General features: G+C 48.3%; 1 protein-coding gene across 4 annotated transcripts in view; it reads right to left on the bottom strand.

The window, feature by feature from the left end:
* The window catches only part of Epb41l4b (erythrocyte membrane protein band 4.1 like 4B), a 153,046-nt gene that overhangs the window by 34,667 nt on the left and 97,207 nt on the right, over positions 1–21,172 (bottom strand). For all 4 annotated transcript variants that reach the window (XM_028882995.1, XM_028882992.2, XM_028882994.2 and 1 more), the window contains exons 16-18: positions 11,343–11,545; positions 9,006–9,124; positions 4,332–4,457 (exon numbers count right to left, since the gene is read on the bottom strand). In XM_028882995.1, the coding sequence (XP_028738828.1) occupies positions 4,332–4,457; positions 9,006–9,124; positions 11,343–11,545 (448 nt within the window). The remainder of the gene's footprint in view (positions 1–4,331; positions 4,458–9,005; positions 9,125–11,342; positions 11,546–21,172) is intronic.

Here is a 21,172-nt window from a genome sequence, read left to right as displayed (position 1 = left end):
TTCTGGAGTCATTCATGCTGAGGATTAAGATGTGATCATTCCAATGCAACCAGTCCTTGCAGTCATACTTGTATTGAGCACTTGCTATGTGTCAGTTCCCGCCTGAATGAGAAAGGGATGTTGTGGGGAAAGCTACCCCGCAGTTCAGTCCCTTACATCATTCCATCTATCAAGAACAAGAATGGGCTACAGGCTTGCGTAGCATTTACAGTTACAGCTTTAAAAGGAACTTGGAATCCTGTACATCCGAGGAACAAACCTGGAAGGGAAGATGTCATTTGATTTTGATACAAGTCTTATCTTCCTCCCTCTGGTGAGTCTCTGGAATGACGAGGGAGGAGGGGACACCCGCACAGCCAGCTGAATAGTATGTACCCTGGCAGTCAGTGGGGGAGATGCCCAGCCCACAGCCCTCATGCTCAGCCTCGCTCTGAATAGGTATTGAGCCAAGATGCCAAGGACACTGGCTTGGAGGGCACTGCCTTCTTGGCCTGTCACAGCTGTCCACACATGGATGCAGCCCTGTCTCCTGTCCGGGTTTTCCAGAGTCAGCGTAAGTCAGTACCACTGGCTTCCTTTCCATATACCTGTGCTCTGCGCTGACTCCATAGGGAACTGGTGCTTAGCCCTTGGCAGGATGCTGGGCTGCATACCAGCTTCTCTGTACCACAAACTCTCAAACCGCGATAACCCAGGGATTCCTATGGCAGGGTCTTGGGTTCCTGAGAACACTGGTGTGGAGGTCAGTGGGAGCCATTTACAAAGGGGTCCATGCCATTAGGGTGTCAGAAAATAAAGCAGATTCCTTTCCTGCAGGACCTCTTGGAAGGGTGCCGTGGGGTGGCTGTGCGTCATTTCTAGAGTGATCAGTAAGAACCCTGCAGGGCCAGTGTTCCTGGAATCGCTGATCCCACACCTGCCTCTCTGCCCTCCACCGCTCTCGGGCCCTTCCCCTACCTGTCTAGGCAGGATATTTTTCTTTTCTTTGCGTCTATTTCCCCTCCTTTCCCACCCTTTCTGACATGAATTATTGTTGACGCATCGTACGTCTTCACTAGAGCAGAAACCTGGATCCTCCATGGAGGATTCCTGCAGCAGGAGCCCCCCCCCCCCCCCCCCGAACGTGGCAGAGCTTCCTAATAGGCACAACATCCACTTCGTGAGCTGTGGAGCACACACCAGGTTTATTTGTTTGGTGGCAGTACAAAATGGCATACGTGAAAACAACACCAGGAAAGGCCATTAATGTCACCAGGAATGGCCGCTAAGGTCATCCGTTGTGACCGTAACTTGAAATAGCTGAGTTTTTAAAAATGTTTGTATTACACGTATGTGTGTGTGTGTGTGTGTGTGTGTGCGCGCGCGCTCATGTGTGTACTTGCCCAGGATGCACATGGAGACCAAAGGACAACTTGGGGGAGCTAATCCTCTTCTTCCACCCCATAGATAAACAGTGTCATCAGGGCTGGCACGAAATAACCTTTATCACGTGAGCCACCCTGACAGCCCTGAAATCGCTGGAGGTGAGAAGCCAACCTGACTGTCCTTTAAAAAGTGTCACTGACATCACCGACAGCGGTCAGTGTCCCCAGCACCTCCCTAACCTTAGCCTGTGGTTGTTCTGACTGGCACCTCCATGAGCTAATGTAGGACACTGTGTCAGAAGCTGTGTGGTATCCTTTCATCGCCACAGTTACCGAAGGCGGTGACTTTTAATCTGGTTTTGTTTTGTTTTGTTGGGTTTCTTTACCTTGTGAGTGCGAGAAGTGTACTGGTGTATTGCGTGAGTGCGTACAGGTGTGCAGGGGCTGGAGAAAGGAGTCCTAAATTGCTGTCCACCTTTGAGGGTCTCTTGCTGAAACTGGAGCCAGCGGCTTTACAACCAGGCTGGCACCAAGCAAGCCCCAGCAATCCCCCTGTCTCCACCCCGATCAATGCTGGGTTTACAGGCGTGGATGGGATCACACCTGGCATGTGTATGCAAGCTGGGATCCAACTTCCAGTCCTCAAGCTTGCAAAGAAAATGCTCTTAACCTTGAGCTGTCTCTTCAGTTCTATGAGAAGAAATCTTACTATGTTGTCCCAAGTTGGTCTCTAGCTCCTGGGCTTTGAGACCTTCCTGGGGGTCTCTGCCTCCCAAGCACCTGGGACTACAAACTACAGGTATATACTACTAGGACCAGCTAGTCCCCATTTTCCCTACAAAACTACTGAGGCTCAGAGAAGTTAGGAAACAAGTTGAAGGTAACATTACTAAGAAACAGATCAGGACTCAAACCAGAGCTGGCAGTTCTCAACCCGTGGGTTGTGACCCCCTAGGGGTCGAATGACCCTTTCATAGGGGTCGCCTAAGACCATCAGAAAACACAAATATTTACATTATGATTCATAAGAGTAGCAAAATTACAGTGATGAAGTAGCAATGAAATAATTTTATGGTTGGGGTCCCACTACATGAGGAACTGTATTAAAGGGTCCCAGCATTAGGAAGATTGAAAGCCACTGAATCAGACCTTCTGGCTTTCCAACAGGTAATCTGTGCCATCCTGCTTCCTGTTTACATCACAGCCTCCAAGTGGAAGAAACCTTATAAGCATGCCCTTGTTTCCCATGGCATCTTCTGGGAGGATTGAAATCATATAGAATGTTAATAGAGAACGAAGACATCGCTGAGTATTTACTCTTGGCAATCTAAGTAGAGACAGTAGGTTCATAAGGCCTGTCGTCTATTCTTACATACTGTTCTAACGAGCTCTTGGACAACTTAGCTTTTTTTAAAAAAATTCTCTTTTTACTTTGTGTGTGTGTGTGTGTGTGTGTGTGTGTGTGTGTGTGTGTGTGTGTGAATGTGTATGAGTGTTGAGTGTGTGTGTGTGTGTGTGTGTGTGTGAAAATGTGTATGAGTGTTGAGTGTGTGTGTGAGTGTGTGTGTGTGAGAATGTATATGAGTGATGAGTGTGTGTGTGTGTGAGAATGTGTATGAGTGTTGAGTGTGTGTGTGTGAGTGTGTGTGTGTATGTGTGTGCATATGCAGGGACATGCTTGTCATGGTTCACGTGCGGAGGTCAGAGGACAACTTTAAGGAGTAGGCTCTCTTACTCAACCATATGGGTCCCAGGGATTGAACGCAGACCTTCAGGGGGTGGTGGCAAGAACCTTTAGCCACTGAGCCATCCTGTCAGCCCAACCACAGATTTTTATATTCTGTTTTCGGGGCAGGGATAGCCAATGGGTTTCTCCTTGCCTATCAGCTGTGACTGGTGTCGCTGCCTTAGACCCCTAATTTAGGGAGTGTAATTAGTGGTCATTGTGGAGCCAGTGATCCGTGCTATGGGCAATTATGACACCATCCTCTCTCATCTCCAAATTCACCCCTCCTTCTTGGACCTGGGCTGAGAACCAGCAAACAAATTTTCCTTTGCCAACAGGGGGCGCTAGAGAGGAGGAATTCACGGCTTCCTGTTCTGGATTACCCCAACCTGGCTTCTTAGCTCTGGAGTCCCACTCCTCCACAGGAACATCTAAGTCAGGTTACAGTATTGCAGCAGTTATCCTGTCCATCACAGAGTCGGCAGAAGGCCCCTTCTCGCCCCCCCCCCCCCCCCCCGGCCCAGGATTGTGGGACCAAGCTACATATACATCATAAAGTTAGATACCAGAGCAGGCCACGGGACCTGAGCTCAGGAGTCTTAAGTTTCACCTCATAGGACTCAAATGTCCATATTTGCAGAATATTTGTTCCCCACACTGTTGGGATGGAAAGTGCTTCCTGGAGTCGCCCCCTCTAGTCCCTTGGAGTAGTGTGACTCAAAGTGCCGTTCAGAGAGCTGGTTAGACATGCAGATCGCCAGCCCCCACACTGACTAACTGAACCCTCGGGATGGGATGCAGCTCTGCTGAGGGCCCTCATGCAACGAGCCTGTAAGACCCGCTGTCTCCCATTTCTCGGTCTTCCACTTGCTTGCATAAATAATAACCACACTGGTCAGGAATTCTCCGCAGGAAAACCCAGGCTTCCCAGAGCCAGTGAGACAGCTCAGCAGGTCGGAGTGCCTGCTGTGAAGCCGACAACCCGAGTTCAAGCCTTGGGACCCACACGGTAGAAGGCGAGAGCCGACTCCCGCAGGTGGTCCTCTGACTTCCACCAGCATGGCCCCTGCACCTCTCCCCACAAAGAAACAAGATGTAATTAAAAAATAAAATAAAATCCAGGCTCCCATACCAGGAGGTGGCTCCTGTTTCCATACTGGCCCTTGACTGGTGCTGGACCTCCTGTGTGGCATGGAGGAACTCCTGAAACATGATATTGAGGGAGCATTCACCCCACGTACCTGGGCATTCACACGAGAGGCGTTCTCCAGCTGTGCTTTCAAAATGTTACACTTCACGTGATCAGCCACGGGAGAGGGCAGCAGCGGGGCCTGAAGAGTCTTCTCAGAAACCTTCTTTTCCTCGGCCTGAGGGATAAAGCAGGTGACAGATCGTGAACAAACAGAAAAGACACAGGCTGACTCTCTCCTCAACAACCACAACCGCAAACAACACAGGGATCTGAGTGTCTGTGTGTGTGTGTGTGTGTGTGTGTGTGTGTGTGTGTGTGTGTGTGTGTGTGTGTGTGTGTGTCCTGATACACTTCCATTGTGCTGTAGCTTTCCAATGCAGAGCCTTCTCCATATCACCCAACTCTCTAGTGAGGGAGGGCATGGATATACCAGGCATCACAGTAAAGGTTCAAGACAGGAAGGGACCTTTCAGTATCAGCAAGAACCAGTGGCAGACAAAGGCCACAGCAGCTTCCCCCAGCCCAGCCTAGATCTATTCCTCCCAGACTGCTACCTCTGAGAGAGCAAGACACAGGTCTGTAGTTTGCAGCATCAAGGAAAGATATTTGCTGATATTTGTTCGATAAATCTTGCTGGAAACCATGACTCTCAATAAGGAATCTGCATCTCTGTTACATTATTAGTTAAGTCCTTTTATATACAGCAGGTATGAGAAGGGCCTCATGCTCTATCATGGAGCCACACTCCCAGCCCCTGTATCACATTATTGGACTTCAGGAGTTTGTTACTAATTTCACAAGTTCTGCCATCTCCCAAGTGTTAAGTAAATATGTCCCTAAAAGTTCATGTGACTCAATTAAGGTGGATTACCGGGGACTACGTGTTTATACTTGAATCATGTTCAAAGAATAATATCTTTGAAATCAAAGGTTTTATAACTATTGTTGTAGTAGACATGGTATTTACACAGTGCTTAAAATAAAATTAATTCATCCCTGCATGTAGCCCTGAACTATCTTGGATGGTATACGTGTCACTTTGGGGAAATAATGTCTAATTGTTTACCATATTGTAGGTCATGGTCATTGCACGTCTCAGCATAATATGGTACTTGAGCCAGACTCAGTGTCCAATAAATACCTTCTACAGACAATTATGGTGACACCCACTTATTATCAAAAGAGATATGTGCTTAATAAGAAATGCACAAGACCTCATGATTGCTAACACCAACTCAGTTGTCTCAGGAGGTACTGTGGCAGGCCAGACACCATGCACCGAGGCAAGAAGGAAACATTCTAAAATCCTCAACTTCCTCAAGTCCTGAAATTGTTAGTCTTTAAATCAAAAGTCCCACTGAGGTTAGGCACAGTGGCACTCATCTACAACCCCAGCACTCAGGGTACACAAGGAAGACGATGAATTCAAAATGAGCCTGGGCCATATGCTGAGACCCTGCTTCAGAAAAACCAAAAGTCTCATTGATCGTCTTGGTCTCCATTGTAGAAATATTATGAAAGCCACAGAGGAAGCGCAGGGCAAGCGGCTAGCCAACGTATGTAATAAGGAGATAGGGCGTGGAATCCAGGAAGGGACTGAAGGAACCTCCCAATAAGAGGAGTACTTGCGAGAGAAGAGACTTCAGCAATGCCATGTAGTGCCAAAGAGACAAAGGCAGGTGTTCTGAAATAAAATCTCAGTGGTTTCTCTGTAGGGTCCCATCAAAAATAGATGACAGATGACCATGATGGCAAAGACCATGACGATGATGGTGACAACCACGATGGTGATGATGATCACAGTGATGGGGACCGTGGTGGTGGTGATAATGATGACCACAATGATGATAATGGTGGTGATGATAGTAATAATGGGGATGGCAAAGAAAAGTGCCAGTAGCTGATGTGTACTAAACATATCATGAGCCAGCCATCGGCCACATAGTGCATGTGCATGACTCACTGGAGTCTCATTTGTCCATCCTATGGGAGGCAGGCACTTTTACATTTTTTTCTTAAAGGCTTTATTTATTCATTTAGTGGGGGGGGTGAGGGGGAGTCAGAGACAACTTTGGAGAGTCAGGTCTTTCCTTCCACCATGTAGGACCCAGATATTGATTTATTGGCTTCTCTTGCTGGTACCTTCATCATCTCCACTTAGCAGAAGGCAGATGACTTTGGGCTGGTTCTACAGTTTGGGAGGGCACAAGGTTCACTTCCAAGCTCTCCTCCATAAAAGGGGAAAGATTTATATGATCAGAAGAGAAAGTAGAGTGACATTTCCCCCAGTTTGTAGAAGAGAAAAAAAACGATGCAGGGCCATGGGAAGCCACTTGCTCAGGATCATACAAAGTGGTGCTTTAACATGAGAAAATTTTTAACATGGGGGAAAAAAAAGAAAATGGCTTTTCTTATGCTAGACTCTGTAGTTAGAAAAGAAAATACAGCAAGGCATGCCTGAGATGTGAGGGCAGTAATAATACTAAACTATCATGGTGGGCTTGGGGAAACGGCACATGACACTGGATTCATTATCCCAAGGGATGGAGCGTCTTCCTTTAGGGAAATAAGTAACTCACATATAACTTACTATCTTGAAGGTTTACAGTGTGGGTTTAGGGTAATTTATTTTGTGTTTGTATATCCAGTTACATTAAGATATTTATCTCATACTTGAATGGATTTTTTCATAGATGTATTTGTAGTTGATTTTAATTTGGGGGGGGTGGCATGTTGGCAAACAGGAATTTAATTAGTTAGGAGCCCATTGGAGGGTTTTGACAAAGGCTTAAGGGGAATATACTGAGAGTAATGAAGACCTACTTAAAATAATGGAATGCTGCTAAAATAAGAAAAGGATTCAGCACTGATTTTTTTCCCCCTTAAATTTAGCCAACCTAAACCGTTGTTTGGGACATACAAGTCAAGCTAACTTGCTTCTGTCCCAGCTGAACAAAGCCGAAAGCAGTTCTGCTCGCTTATGTGAATCACCCCTGTTGAAGACCAACAGGAAATTTGCAAAATTAGTGCATCTTTGTGTGGAAATTGTTTTGCTTAAAAGGCATCTCTAGTGCTGGGTTGGTTTGCTCCATCTGTGAAGGACTGGCCTCACAAGTGTGAGGACCTGAATTTGAATCCCCAGGAGCTGCATAAAAAGCTGGGTAGAGTGGGCCATTCTGTCACCTCACTGATGACAGCAGGTCCTTGGGTGCCCACAGGGCCAGCTAGTCTGGCCTGTGTAGTGAAGTTCCAGGCCTTTTTGAGAGCCAGTCTCCAGTAAAGGTGGAAGCTGCCTGCGGACCAACATGTAAGTTGTCCTCTGACCTCCACACACTCACACATCCACCCACGGCCACACATGCACCCCACACTCTCATGAATGCATGCATGTGCCTGCACACACACAAAAGTGGCTCCACAGGAGATGACAAGACCACAGTTGCAGCTCAGAGCATGGCTCCAACACTTTGTGTGGTTTTTTTTTTTTTGAATCACTATATTTTATGTTCAATTTTGAACTGTAGAAAGAAACCATATTGTCCAATATGGCATTAAAGATTTCAAAACATATAAATAAATGACAATGGGGTATTGGTGTCATAGCTGGGAACCAGCCATCTGTTTAGGGGTGTCACCAGAGACAAGGAAACAATCAGATGTGTATTTAAACTGTTGGTACAGATAATTAACACATGGGAAATCTGATAAGATTGAAATTCCTGCTGTCATTTGGGCTACCACTTGGAAATAGGTAGAGAAAGTAATTAAATTAAGAATAGGAAGTTGGGGCTGGAGAGATGGTTCAGCGGTTGAGAGCACTGACTGCTCTTCCAGAGGACCCGGGTTCAGTTCCCACATGGTGGCTCACAACTGTCTGTAGCTCCAGTTCCCGGAGACCCGACAGCGGTACACAGGCTGGTGCTCCCCACAGCTCACCCATCAAGAAGGAAAGTGGGGCTCTGTTTCTGGGGCAGACTAATCAGAAAGGGCAAGAAGGCTGCAGGGGAGAAGCCGGGGAGCTGGCACAGTAAGTAAAGCACTTGTGCACACAGGAGGACCTGAGTTCGAGGCCAGGCATAGAGCTGGACAGACGGCTCAGAAGTTAGCGTGCTACTCTCACAGAGAATCGACTGGGTTCCCACATTCAGTATGGACCGCCAGCTCTAAGGGACCCAACACCTTCTTCCAGCCTCCACAAGCACACACATGCGTGCATACCAACATAGGCATACACACATATACATAAATTAAAAATCTGAAGAAAAAAAAAAAAAGCTGGGCATGGTAGTGCCTGATGGCAGCAGAGACAGGCAGGTGCCCCAGGGGCCAGGGTTTGTGAGTCCAGCTTAGTTTACTTGGTGAGTCTGAGGCCAGTAAGAGGTCTTGCCTGCAAAATAAAGGTGGATAGTACCTGAGGAGCAAAACCTGAGATTGTGCTCTGACCTCTACACATGAGTGACCTCTACACATGCACATGCACACACATACATATATATGCATCTGCACTCACGAGTATGCACATACATGAGTATGTGTATGTATACACACAGATACACCAGCTCAAGCATGAGCATGCGCGCACACACACACACACACACACACACACACACACACACACACACACATACACACACACAAAGCTGGAATGGAAACACCTGAGGTTCAGGCACGGAGTGGGGTGGGGTGCCGGGTTAGTGCACTCCAAGCGGAACCAGCCTGACACCTTGTTTATGTTGATATGCAGGGCAGGCCAGGGTCCTGCCGTCTTCACGGTCTCCAGCTCCAGCTTCTTCAGATGAGCAGCGGCTTCGCTGTACAGGGCAGGTGCTCCGGGACTCAGTTCTGCAACATAAGCCGCAGGAAGGGAGACAGTGGAGGTTGAGATGGCAGCCAGATACAGGGGCCAGAGATGCTGGCAGGAGCCTGGCTCCCAGGTCCTTTTCTGTTCCTCCTGCTTGACGCTGCTGAGCAAGAGCATCTGACACCGAGGTTTCACACCTTACTCCCTCAGATAGGAGCTGGGGGCCCTGGGCATGTTGTTTGACCTCTCTGAGCCTCTGGGCCATTTATAAGTGAAAATAGAAATCACTTATCTTGCAGGGTTGTTGTAGTATTTTTTTTTTACGTGAGGTTATTCTCATAAAAAGCCTTACGTGTGGAAAGGCCCTCTACATGCTGAAAAGATGGGTGTCCAGGCTGATGGGCACAGCAAGGCACCTTGGAGAATCATGTTTCTAAAGTCAAAGCCAATGGCTCTTTGTATTGTGTTACATTTGTTTGCCACCCCACCTCCCTCTAGCTTGGATTTATTCATTAATGCATTAAACATTCACTAAACATCAAATATTCATTATACAATAAAGCTTGTGCTTTATTGCTTGTTAGCAACTGGCATCTGGGGAGTTGAAATAAACAAATATGACATGATTCTAGTGTAAGTGTGTGTGTGTGGGGGGGAGATATTCCACATAAGAGCACGAAGGCTTTCATCATTGCTATAGGCACGAGAGAAGACACCACCACCACCACGCTCCGATGGCGGGAGGGTGCAGGGGAGGCCGTGCTCACATGTGCGCCCTCCTGAGAGGCATAGAGGCTTACTAGGGCAGAGAGAAAATCGCTGCAGGCAGAGGGAAGAGCCATCGCAGAGGACAGGGCTGAGATGGCACGGTACTTGGTTAAAGGACAGAAGTTCCGTGCAGCTGGAGTGTGGAAGAGTCGGGGAGGCTGGGACCGCAGGGTGGGGCTTTGGAGATCTGTATGAGACCACGCCCAAAGTGCGGACTTATCCCGGGGCAGGGAGGAACAGAAGGTCTTAATGCTGACGTCGGCAGCTCCTAGGTGGGGGCTGCTTTGGAGGAGGGGTCCTGTTAGAGGCCGTGACAGCTGCCTCCATGCAAAAGGATGAGGTGCACGCAGGCGAGCCTGGCCAGGGTTTGCATTCTTCACCCCCAGTGGGCCAGGAGTGCCCATCTTCCGTTCGGCTAACCTCACGTGACTCTTGTGGTCTGACGATGAGGGCTGAGGAGCTGAACCTGTCTCATGGGCTCAGGGTTGCCTGCCATGTCAGGCTAGAAGGCTCCTTGGCACTCACTGCACACCCCGTCTCCTGCTCAGAGGGGCCCAAACCCAGAGAGCTGTGCAGCAAGAGGCAGCGTCCCCGCCTCTAACGGGCCTTGCCTCGGTGCTGAAGGGGCAGGTATGGGGGCTGTGGGGCATGAACAGGGAGAAGGGCTCCCGGGGGCAGGAGGGGACAGGGAGGGGGAAGATCAACGAATAAAATGAGATTTGAAAAGAGCCACACTGAAACCCAGCACTGAATGCTAGTTTTTTAAAAAAAGATTTAGACAAGCAACAAAATAATAAAAATTAAAAGTAAGGGCCATGTATGGTGGTGGCGCACGCTTTTAATCCCAGCACTGGGGAGGCAGAGGCAGCTGGATCTCTTGTGAGCTTAAGGCCAGCCTGGTCTATAGAGTGAGAAAAAGAAAAGAAAGAAAAGGGAAAAGCTATTTCTTTGCCTCAGTTCATCAGAGACAAATTCCCAGATAAAGGAGAGTAAAAGTGAGTTTCTAGAAAATGATATAATGCGCAAAAATGCAAGCTTCTTATTAGAGTTAGCAGTGGCCAAATGAGTCATATTGTCAACCACATGCCTAATTGTTTACTGTTATTAACATCTACAGGATAGACTGCACCCCAGGCCCGCTGGATGCCTGACACCACTTTGCTGCTGGAGGCAGGGGTCACCAAGGGCAGAGGAGATTTTACTGTGATCAGGACAGTAGGAACCCCAGCCGCTTCCCGCCTTTTCTCTTTTCCGCTGCTAGAGCGAGCTGGGGCCAGGGCTGAGCACGGCACAGGCACGAGTCTAAACTTGGGAGCAGGGAGGAATCTGGAACAAGGTGCAAGCAGGAAACGGACCGCTCTAGATGGCTCTGCTTCCAGGCATCAGGCTCTATAATCCAAGCTGCCCAAACCCGGTAGCCATGGCAACACCACCCATTTCTGTCGCCCACTAACCCTCCCCACCCCACCCTGCTTCCCTCCACGCACTCACTGGTGAGGGCCTTGCTGGAGTTTGGGGACCTCAGTGGCCCCTCCTTCTTCTCCAGGGTCAGCGAAAGGCCATAGTTAGAGTGGTGTTGGAGCTGGTGGTGGTGCCTCCCCGAAGCTTTGGGGGCGAACGGTGTGCCCCCATTCTCCTCGAGGCCGAAAGGCAGTCTTTCTGTCGGGCTGAGCGCTGGGGAGGAGAGCGGGTAGCTGGGGGCAGGCGACAAAGTCAGGATTTAGAACAACACAGCCTTTTGCTAACACCTTAAACCCCAAGACCATGAGGCTCAACAAACAGACCCCTACTTAGACAGGGCATCGGGCCAAACTGTGTCCAAAGATGACCCAAGTGGGCCTTTGTATACATTAGCAATCTGACATCTTCAACCTTAAAAATGTCTTCACTTTGAAATGGAATAAAATAGCTTGCATTTTAAAAAAGCTATCCTCAGGGCTGGAGAGATGGTACAGGGGTTAAGAGCATTGGCTAGTCTTGCAGAGGACCTGGATTCAGTTCCTAGCACCCATGTGGCAGCTCACAAGCATCTGTAACTCCAGTTCTACAGGATCTGATGCCCTCTTCTGACCTCTACAGGCACTGCATGCATGTGAGGGACATAGGAGGCAAAGGGCTCATATACATAAATGTATTTTTTCTTTTGAAAAAGGCATCTTCTAAATGCAAGATGAAACAAAGAAAAACAGTAAATAATGCTTAAATGATCCTATGTTATAAGCCAGAGTCTCTTCTCTATCCACCCCACATTCAGAAAGTCCTTCTTATGTTCCCACCCTTACATTTCTTCTCAGGGGTGGCCTGTAATTCAAGCATGGCCAGCCGGAACCTCCCACAATTCTGTTTAGAGGGATTTTATCCAGATGCACTCACTTGTTCCTAATTTTTAACAGCTGAAAGCAAAAAGATAGGGACTCTCTTCGGGGTGGCTCACAATCATCTCTAACTTGGGCTCAGAGGACCCGCTGCCTTCTTCCAAACTCCTCGGGCACTGCCCTCATGGGTACAAACCCACACACATATCCACATAATTAAAAAATAAAGCCTTTTTCCGGGTGGTGGTGGCTCATGCCTTTAATCCCAGCACTTGGGAGGCAGAGGCAGGTGGATCTCTGTGAGTTTGAGGGCCAGTCTGGTCTACAGAGTAAGTTCCAGGACAGGCTCCAAAGCTACACAGAGGAACCCTGTCTCAAAAAAAAAAAAAAAAAAAAAAGCCAAAAATAATAAAGCCTTTTAAAAATTACATTTCTTGGCAGTGCTTATATTAAAGCAAGTATATTGATATAACACCTTAACATACTTTCTTCAACTAAATATTTTTTCCTGACTATAAAAAAAATTAAGGCATTTTTATGTGTTCATAGAGTACTGTCATGCCAGGGTACCATGTTCAAAGTGTATAATAAGTAAGTCAGTTATGGCCATCAGGATGCAAATTGAAGCTTCTTGTGGCCATCTTTCCCAGACATAAAGTAGCTATATCCCTGAAAAGAGGCTAAAGCGTGAAGGGAGAGAAGATGGTCAGAAGTTAAATGTAGGTGGGGTGGGGAAAGACTCTAATGGTAGAATTTGGGCACCTAGACCCAGCTCTTCCTGAAGCTGGTACTCCCGCCAACTCTTTCTAGAAGGTTCACAAAATGCATTGAATGGTTGGCTGACTAAGGTAGCTGGGTTTCTCTCATCTATGATCTAAACCAGGACCCATTTATTGTTTTTGTGGGAAAGGGTAGATGGCTGTGGGATTTAAGAAGGGTAGAGGGAGCCATTACAGGCCTAAGAAACACCATGGGCAAAGATCCTATGAGCCGGAAGGGCAGAGTATATGGAGAGAAGGGCATGGGGAGGAAGCCAGAAGGAAGTGTAGTTCAAACGACAAGCTGGACTAGTGTGAAGGGCGATGTGTACAGTGTTATCATCTGAGCAGCAAGGAACCATGGGAAGGGTCTGAGCTGCCCTCTGGGATATTCCTGATAGTGTGAGCAGGGCTTGGGGACACTGAGGAAGGAGGTGGGAGTGGACTCATTAGCAGAGGCAGGGCAGAGTCCAGAGGAAAAAGTGTGCTTGTCACCACTGGTACAGCTGCCGGATTCTTCAGCCACCCCAGCTGCCTTGTGGAGACTCGCTCATGGGCACTCTTACAGGGTGTGTACCTGGGGGAAGTGGAAGGTGGCATGGTTTTGAGCCTGGAGGGCTCCACCCTCACCTCTTCCCCTTAGAAATAGTTCTGGGTACCCACCTTCCTATTGGGGGCAGTAAAAAAAGCACACCATGTTAGCTGAAAGTCCTTCTCTCCTCTGCCCTGCCGAGGCCCTGCAGGAGACCCTTGACCGCTGTTCTACAGGGTAGTGATCGCTGGAATTCCATAGCTGAGAAGCTGTATAGCTATGATTTGATAACAACGCTGTGGACTGCAAAGCCTACCGACATTATTTTGCCATCCTTCAAATATATGGGAGATATTAGCCCTCTACGCAGAGAGGGTGCAATGGGGCCTTCAGAAGAGCAGACGTCCTTTGTGGGGCTGGAGAGGGCTTCCCAGTGTATGGCTGGCCATCTTCTTCCCTCATCCTCACCATTTCTGGCCTGCTCAGAGTCTGAGTGGCATTAGGACTGTCCAGTCATGAGGGACAGAGAGACAAGAAAGAGCCATTGGCTGGATACAAGAAGGGATCGTGGAGACAGGGAGGGAGGGGGAGGAAATGGCAGGCAAATGGCACAGTATCCGTAAAAGAGGGAGGTGGGGAGGGAGGGAGGCTCTGACGAGCTTCAAATGCTCACAGCGAGTGTGGGAAAGAGCACCCGCAGGGAAACATGGCCAAGAGCGAAGAGCTGGCATGCAATCAGGCCTGGAAGAGATGGAGAGCTTTGAGGAAGAGTTCCTGAAAGATGGCAAATAGATACCACCTCAGATGCCAGATCCGTCTTTACCTCTGCCCAGACTGTGAGAAGGATTCTGAGATGGGGCCCCACTCAAGGAAAAAGAGCTGGGATTGGTGAGTGATGCCTGTCACAGGCTTGGAAAGCCATGGCGCTATCATGAACTTGTCTCTACATGTGGAAATGGTGCACATTTTTTTTTTATTTCAAGGAAACTCATAATGAAGAGTGAAGCAGTAAAAACAAACAAACAACAAACCAGAGAACCCACCTATATGCCAGAAATGAGAAATCACATAATAACATGTCAAGTAAAATATGCACTCTTGATTTTCCTCTTACCTAAGTGGTTGGGTTGGGGTAAAAAGAAGACAAATGGGAAGAGATTAGACAAGAGTGGGAGAAACTGCTTGAGCTAGAGCAAGAAATCTGGTGCAGCTGAGCATCGCAGGAAGAACAACTATTCTTATCGTGGGACAATTCCCTCTGATATTAAGACTCAGGAAGAAAACTACTCCCAAGTCTCAGGAAGTTCCTGAAACATAACTGGTTCACAAGTTCCTCTCTCCCCAGGGTTATATAAGCAGTAAGGACTGCTGAGGAGAGGAGACACTCCAACCTGATGAGCTTCCTGGAAGTCATGCAGAGAGCCCCAGGGTTCCAGCTTTTGTGAGTTGTCACCCTTGCTGGGGTAAGCTTTTGGTGATGTGGCTGCCTTTGAGTCACCATGTTCCTGTGAGTGACACCAATGAATTCGTTGGTTCACCAAGCTGGAGTTCGGTGGCATTGTCACTTTGGTCTGTTGTTAGGTCTCTATCTGGGTGAGGAGACATTTGCTCACATCTCTCCAGGACAGTGTCACAGTGGAATGTCTTGGGAACATTCTCTGCTCACACACAGGGACCACCCTAAAGACCCAAACATAGGTTTTGTTGGGTTATAGATCTGTTAAGGGGATTTCTCAAGGCCCTGTGCTCACGAATTGTCCTTGCAGGATTCCTGAAGTCAACATTAATACAGACTTTGAGGTAAATAGTATCCACAAGGATGTGCGTCTGCCTTGTGACCTCAGTAAATCAAACTCACAGCATAGAGCCCAAGAACATGCAGCAACACACCAGGCTTAGGGATGCTGGCCAAGGCTCAGGATAAGAGGCCAACTCCATGTTCACTGCTATTAGGAAGCTAAGGCTCATGGGGTGTTTAGGATTCTGGAAAGGAGGTCACAAGTCCTTTTAGAATCCACCACCAGACTTGCTACCAGGGCAGAACAAGGAAAAGGAGAAGCTGCATTCAGGGCTTTCTCTTAAAAGCAAGGCCAAGTGAGGGTGTTCTTGAGAAGTCATTCATAACCCTTGCAGTATAGGCAAGCTCTGGGTGATATGGTCCCTGGGGACCTAAGCTGGGACAAGAAAGTACAGATTTTATAATGGAGCTCCTCAGCTATCCTCTGGTTCTGTGGCTTTTAAACTCTATCTGGATGTTAAGACCATTAGGAAAACCCTTACATTCTACTGGAGGGAATATAAGATGATGGGTCATTCAGTTTGAAAAAACTGCCTGCTGGATCCTCAATAGAGTTAAAGACATAGTTACTGTATGATCCAGAAATTCACACCAAGATCAGCATCCAAGGAAAGGGAAGATCCATGAAAAACTTGCACCTGAATGCTCATGAACAGCATTATTTATAATCACCTAAAGGTAGAAATAACCAAGTCCATTGATTGATTAACAAATAATCAAAATGTGGTATATTGATACAATGGAAAATTACTAAGCCACGAAAAAGAAGTGAATTACAACCCCATATTACAATGTAAAGGAACCTTGGAAACATGCTGTCTGAAAGAGGACAGATACCAAGAATCACACATGTGATTCCATGCTCAGAACAAACAAATAGGGAGGAGGCTGGAGGTTATTAGGAGTGGGAAGGGTGGGAGCAATCGGGAGTCAAAGACTATTGTTACTGAGTTACAATAACAATGGGGAGGAATGAAATATTTTTAAAACAGTAAAGTCCACGCTACACAATTTTATAAAAGTAACCAACTGTACACTTTGCTGGACCGTACACTATGTGAGACAGATCCCAGCAAAGCTAGAGATCTTGAGAAATGTTGATGTTAGCCCTCCTCTAGACGCAGTCACCTATCTCTAGACCCTGAAACTGGCCCAGGAGGCACCACCTTTCTCCAACCTGCAGGTAGCTCATTCTGCATATGGGCTCACCACGGGAAGGGGGGTGAGCAGGTCACACAGCCGGAGACCAGCAGCTGAGTCCGGGACACAAGCCAGGCCTCCCACCTCTTGCCCTGGAGCCCAAAGGGCAGCCCATCTGCTGTGCCTCGCCATCTGCTCAGCTTCTACTTAAGGCAGCATGCGTTGTTATCAGGAAAATCCAAGTCCTCTCAGAAGCCGCTGGCTGAACTCACTCACGTTCTCAACCATCCACTAAGCTCCCCAGAAACAGAAACCACCATGTGTAATAGTGTCCCCGCTGTGCCAGAAGAAGGGCTGGTGCCCGCAAGGCCAGAGAAGCCTCGGTGTGCTCAATAAGCAGTCCAGGGCCAGCTTCTGTGTGTGCTAGGCATGAAGGTTGGCAGGGAAGGGACCTCAGTTCCGCCTCGGCATTGTCAGAGGAGACTTCCTGGGGGTAGAGATGATTGAAGCAAGAGAGTCCTGAAGGTTATGGAGGAGCCCGAGGGACAGGGACACTAGACATTCCAGGTGGAGGATTCTCCAACTGCTAAGACCTGGAGCTGACACTAGGTGTTGGGGTGGGGGGGGGGGGCTGCCTAACTTCCATGCGTGCTTAAGAGTGAGTGCCCTGGTGTTTCTCTTCACGCCTCCCATTTGGGTTACAAACTCATGGTGATTAATGAGAAATCAACATTCTTCTCTGAAATGAAGAACGGCTCCAGTCTCCCAAAAGGAACAATCCATTCCCAGCTCGGGACCTTGAGGCGCCCTCTCTGCTCCACTGCCCACCGTGCTGAGTGATTGCAGGCTCGCTGCCCGCTTTCCCTCACACACTCCAAGAGGTTCAGTGCTCTTCAGGGCTCTCCATCCAGGCTTGCCTCCTGTGCCCCACTGATGCCTACGGTGTCACCTCCCTTTGCCCTTATCCCTTTTGTTCTGGGGTGGTAAGCACTTTCCAATCATTCTCATTTTGGGGGTTGCTTCAGTGATGATTTGGGTCCTTCGTTCCCCCATCCTTTGTATAATCATGTCCCTGCACTAAATTCCCTCTGTAGGAAATACCGAGGTTAGTTTCTATTTCCCTGATTGCTCATGCCCGATAGACAGTGTTAACCTGCCCGCTCTGCATTCCTCAAGCTTTCCCTCTGAACTAGCAGTGAATTGGACAGTTACTTTTAACGTTATTTTGCAGGATAGCCCAAATCTGATTTCCTTTCTCACATCATTCTTTTTCTTAGCAGTCAAGTATGTCCTGCGCACTCCCTTTCTTTAGCTTGGATTTCCATGTCTGTCTCTTTGTTCTCCTCACCGCCCTAAGTCGGTCTCTTCTGGTTGAAAAGGAAAGAAAAACAAACCAACCAGAAGTCGGGGAGCTTCTGTACTTCGCTTCTGTGTATTGCTCCAGAGTTCAAGGTGGCTGCCCAAAAGTCCCATTGGCCTCCCAAGTTGGAGCATTAACTACTGTGGTTTAGAAGAGCATATGTATACAGCACATACTTCTCTCCACTTATTAAGATGGTTTAAAATGGTCTTAGGTCAGAGTTTTGTTTCTTTTCTTTTCGTAATGGTATAGAACAAACACTATTAACCACGATCCCCGGTATTTTTCAGTTTCATCCCAATTTAAAGTAACATTTGTCATTATATCTCCTAATATCTATCCCTCCCTTCCCTTCCATTTTTCCTACTGCTCTGTGTGTGTGTGCACACACACGCGCGCGTGCCTATGATGCTTGCACATGAGTGTGCAGGTGCATGCACCCATACATACACTTGTGGGGCTCAGGCTGGGACACTGAGTGTCCTCCTCCATCGTTTTCCTTACTCCCTGGAAGCAGGGTCTCTCACTGAACTGGAATTCTGCTTGCTGTTTCAGCTAGGCTGGCTGGCCATTTCAAAGGCTGGGGTTACAGGCATACACAGCCATGCTTTTTACATTGGTTCTGGGGATCTGAATTCAAGTCCTCACACTTGCAGAGTGGGTTCCCTTACCCACTGAATCATCTCCCCATCTCTCTCCATATGCACCCCCCACACACACACACACAGAGCTACTGAGTTCAGAATATTTCTGCTTCTGGCCTCTTTGCCTGCCTTTCTTATTAGCTGAAACTCACTTGGAGTTCAAGATAGTCAGGGGAATTGTGCTCATCCTTTCTAGTATGCCATATTTTGTTTTCTTGGCTTATTGCACTGGTCAATAGTACATATCAGGGACGCTGCGGGCCATCTGTCACTCTTGCCTCTGTTCTGGAGTTCCCAGGCTAATGTTTCAACATCTTCTAAGTGCAGCTCCTGCAAACCTTGCTCACCAGGTCAGACCCAGCCCTCCCACTTCAAGGTTGCTAAAACCCTTGAGCCTTGCCTGCTGCCTGCCCGGAGGAGATCAGCACTGCTCCCTCAGCTAGGTGCTTTAAAAAGATGGTATTCAAACTCCCCCACTGCGTCACCAGCCAGCCTATCATTTGGGAATTGATTTTCCAAGGAGCCACACTATGGTGCCCTTTTCTTCTGGCGTCTCTCCACAGCTCTGTGGCTTTTCAGAGGGTGCTGGACAATGACTCAGCAGTGGCAAAGGAGATTTCCCCAGTGTTTTGGAGGGGGCACATTTTATATTTTTAGCTTGAAGATTCAGACTAATCACGAAGCAGTCAACTATTTCCTGACCATTCTCTCTCTTTAGCTTGCATTTTCATTTCCTTCTCTTTGTTCTCCTACCTTCTACAGTCTGTACATTCTGAGTGAAAAAAAGGGGGGGCGGGGACAGACATCGGGTAGCTCTGCCCCTTTCATCCTACAGGGCCCACTCAAGAACAGCTGTGAAAACCTTCATCTCTTCGCTCCAAAGTAATGATCTATGAAATCATGAAGATCCTTAACAGTCTGATGGTGGGGCATGCTCTAGAGAGACTGAGGCAGGAGGATCATTGTAAGTCTAAGGCTAGCCTGGTCTATCTAGCAAGTTCCAGGCTGGTCAGAGGCATGCAGTGAAATCCAAGCTAGCCTGGTCTAGCTAGCTAGCTCCAGGCTGGTCAGAGGCATGCAGTGAAATCTCCAGAGGCTGTAGGCACTGGTGTCTAGCTAGCTAGCTCCAGGCTGGTCAGAGGCATGCAGTGAAATCCAAGCTAGCCTGGTCTAGCTAGCTAGCTCCAGGCTGGTCAGAGGCATGCAGTGAAATCCAGGGTAGCCTGGTCTAGCTAGCTCCTGGCTGGTCAGAGGCATGCAGTGAAATCCAGGGTAGCCTGGTCTAGCTAGCTAGCTCCTGGCTGGTCAGAGGCATGCAGTGAAATCCAGGGTAGCCTGGTCTAGCTAGCTAGCTCCAGGCTGGTCAGAGGCATGCAGTGAAATCCAAGCTAGCCTGGTCTAACTAGCTCCAGGCTGGTCAGAGGCATGCAGTGAAATCCAGGGTAGCCTGGTCTAGCTAGCTCCAAGCTGGTCAGAGATCCAGTTTTAAAACAAAACAAATGAAAAGGACAACCATCAAAAACAATCCCAAATCTGTGCTCTTTTGTTTGAAGCCGTGCCCCACTTTCCTCCTCTTTCAAATCTTGTCTTAATTGTGAGTTTCCCTGAGAGGCCACTGGCACCCTCCCCGTCAGGTTCTCTGTGCTACATTCACAGCCTGTGTGAACAGTGCCCCTTCTTAGACTATTCGCTGACATTTCTTAGGGAAAGCATAGAATACACAGAGGACTACCCTCGCCCCCCCCCCCCGCATCCTATTCTCTTATGCAAATCATTCAGACTTTAGGATTGTCTTATTCCAAGGACCTTGTCCCACATTCTAACCCGTCTCCCCTGCTGACAGAATTAACAGCAATCCCTGTGGCCTTTCCGCCTTCCAAACACCCTCCCATCAAGCAGGTAGGCTGGGAAATCAGCAGATGCTCGTCTTTTAACAGATGCCAACGCCTGGGTGGCTAAGAAGTCTCCCCACACAAGTGTTGTGCCAGCCTGACATCTCTCTCAGACCAACACAAAGAGCATGCTCCATTCATGCCCCTTCCCCACAGTGCATCCGATCTGATCTGGGTTGCGCTGCTCTGCCTCCGTCGGCAATGGTGCTGTGGAGAGTCCGTGTCCACACAATTCTCATGGCGGCGCCCATGCGGCAACCAATTCTCTCTACCCTGTCTGGAGAAGCCTGGCTGGGGCAAACTGGTTCCCGTTTTAGTTCTGAGCTGATGCGGGCACAACTGCAAACGCCACATCAGAACTAACAACACGGGGTGGGGGTGGGGGTGGGATGCTGCGGATGGAAATCTCAGGAGAGCCGTCAGTGGATGGGCCTCAGAGGGGCTGCAAGTGAGCGGAACCATTCATCCTCCGAATCCCTGGGCTAAGTGGATAGGCCCCCAGGGTCTCAGGCCTCCAGCAGCCTCATCTACCACGTCCCGTGTGTACTGTGTCGTTTTCTACATGTGCGGTAGAACAGATGCCAGGAAAAGCTATTCCTACCCCGTGTTCAGTGCCCATGTTCAGTGTCCTCACCCAGAACTGTGTCTCACTCAAGCATGGTGTTGCTTGGGGTCAGATGTCAGCCAGAAGTACATCTCAAGTAATCTAGGACATTGATCATGCTCTTTAAATACAAAGGGATCCCTCCAAATTAATATTTTTTGAATGCCCAACACTGTACCATTTGTCAATTTATTTAATCTCCAACAATCATTTAAAGACTATTAATCTGGTGGAGAGATGCCTCAGAGGTTAAGAGCACTGGCTGCTCTTCCAGAGGT

The sequence above is a fragment of the Peromyscus leucopus genome, chromosome 2 (genome assembly GCF_004664715.2).
Source record: "Peromyscus leucopus breed LL Stock chromosome 2, UCI_PerLeu_2.1, whole genome shotgun sequence".
Taxonomy (NCBI): Eukaryota; Metazoa; Chordata; class Mammalia; order Rodentia; family Cricetidae; genus Peromyscus; species Peromyscus leucopus.
This window is presented reverse-complemented; position numbering and strand designations above follow the sequence as displayed.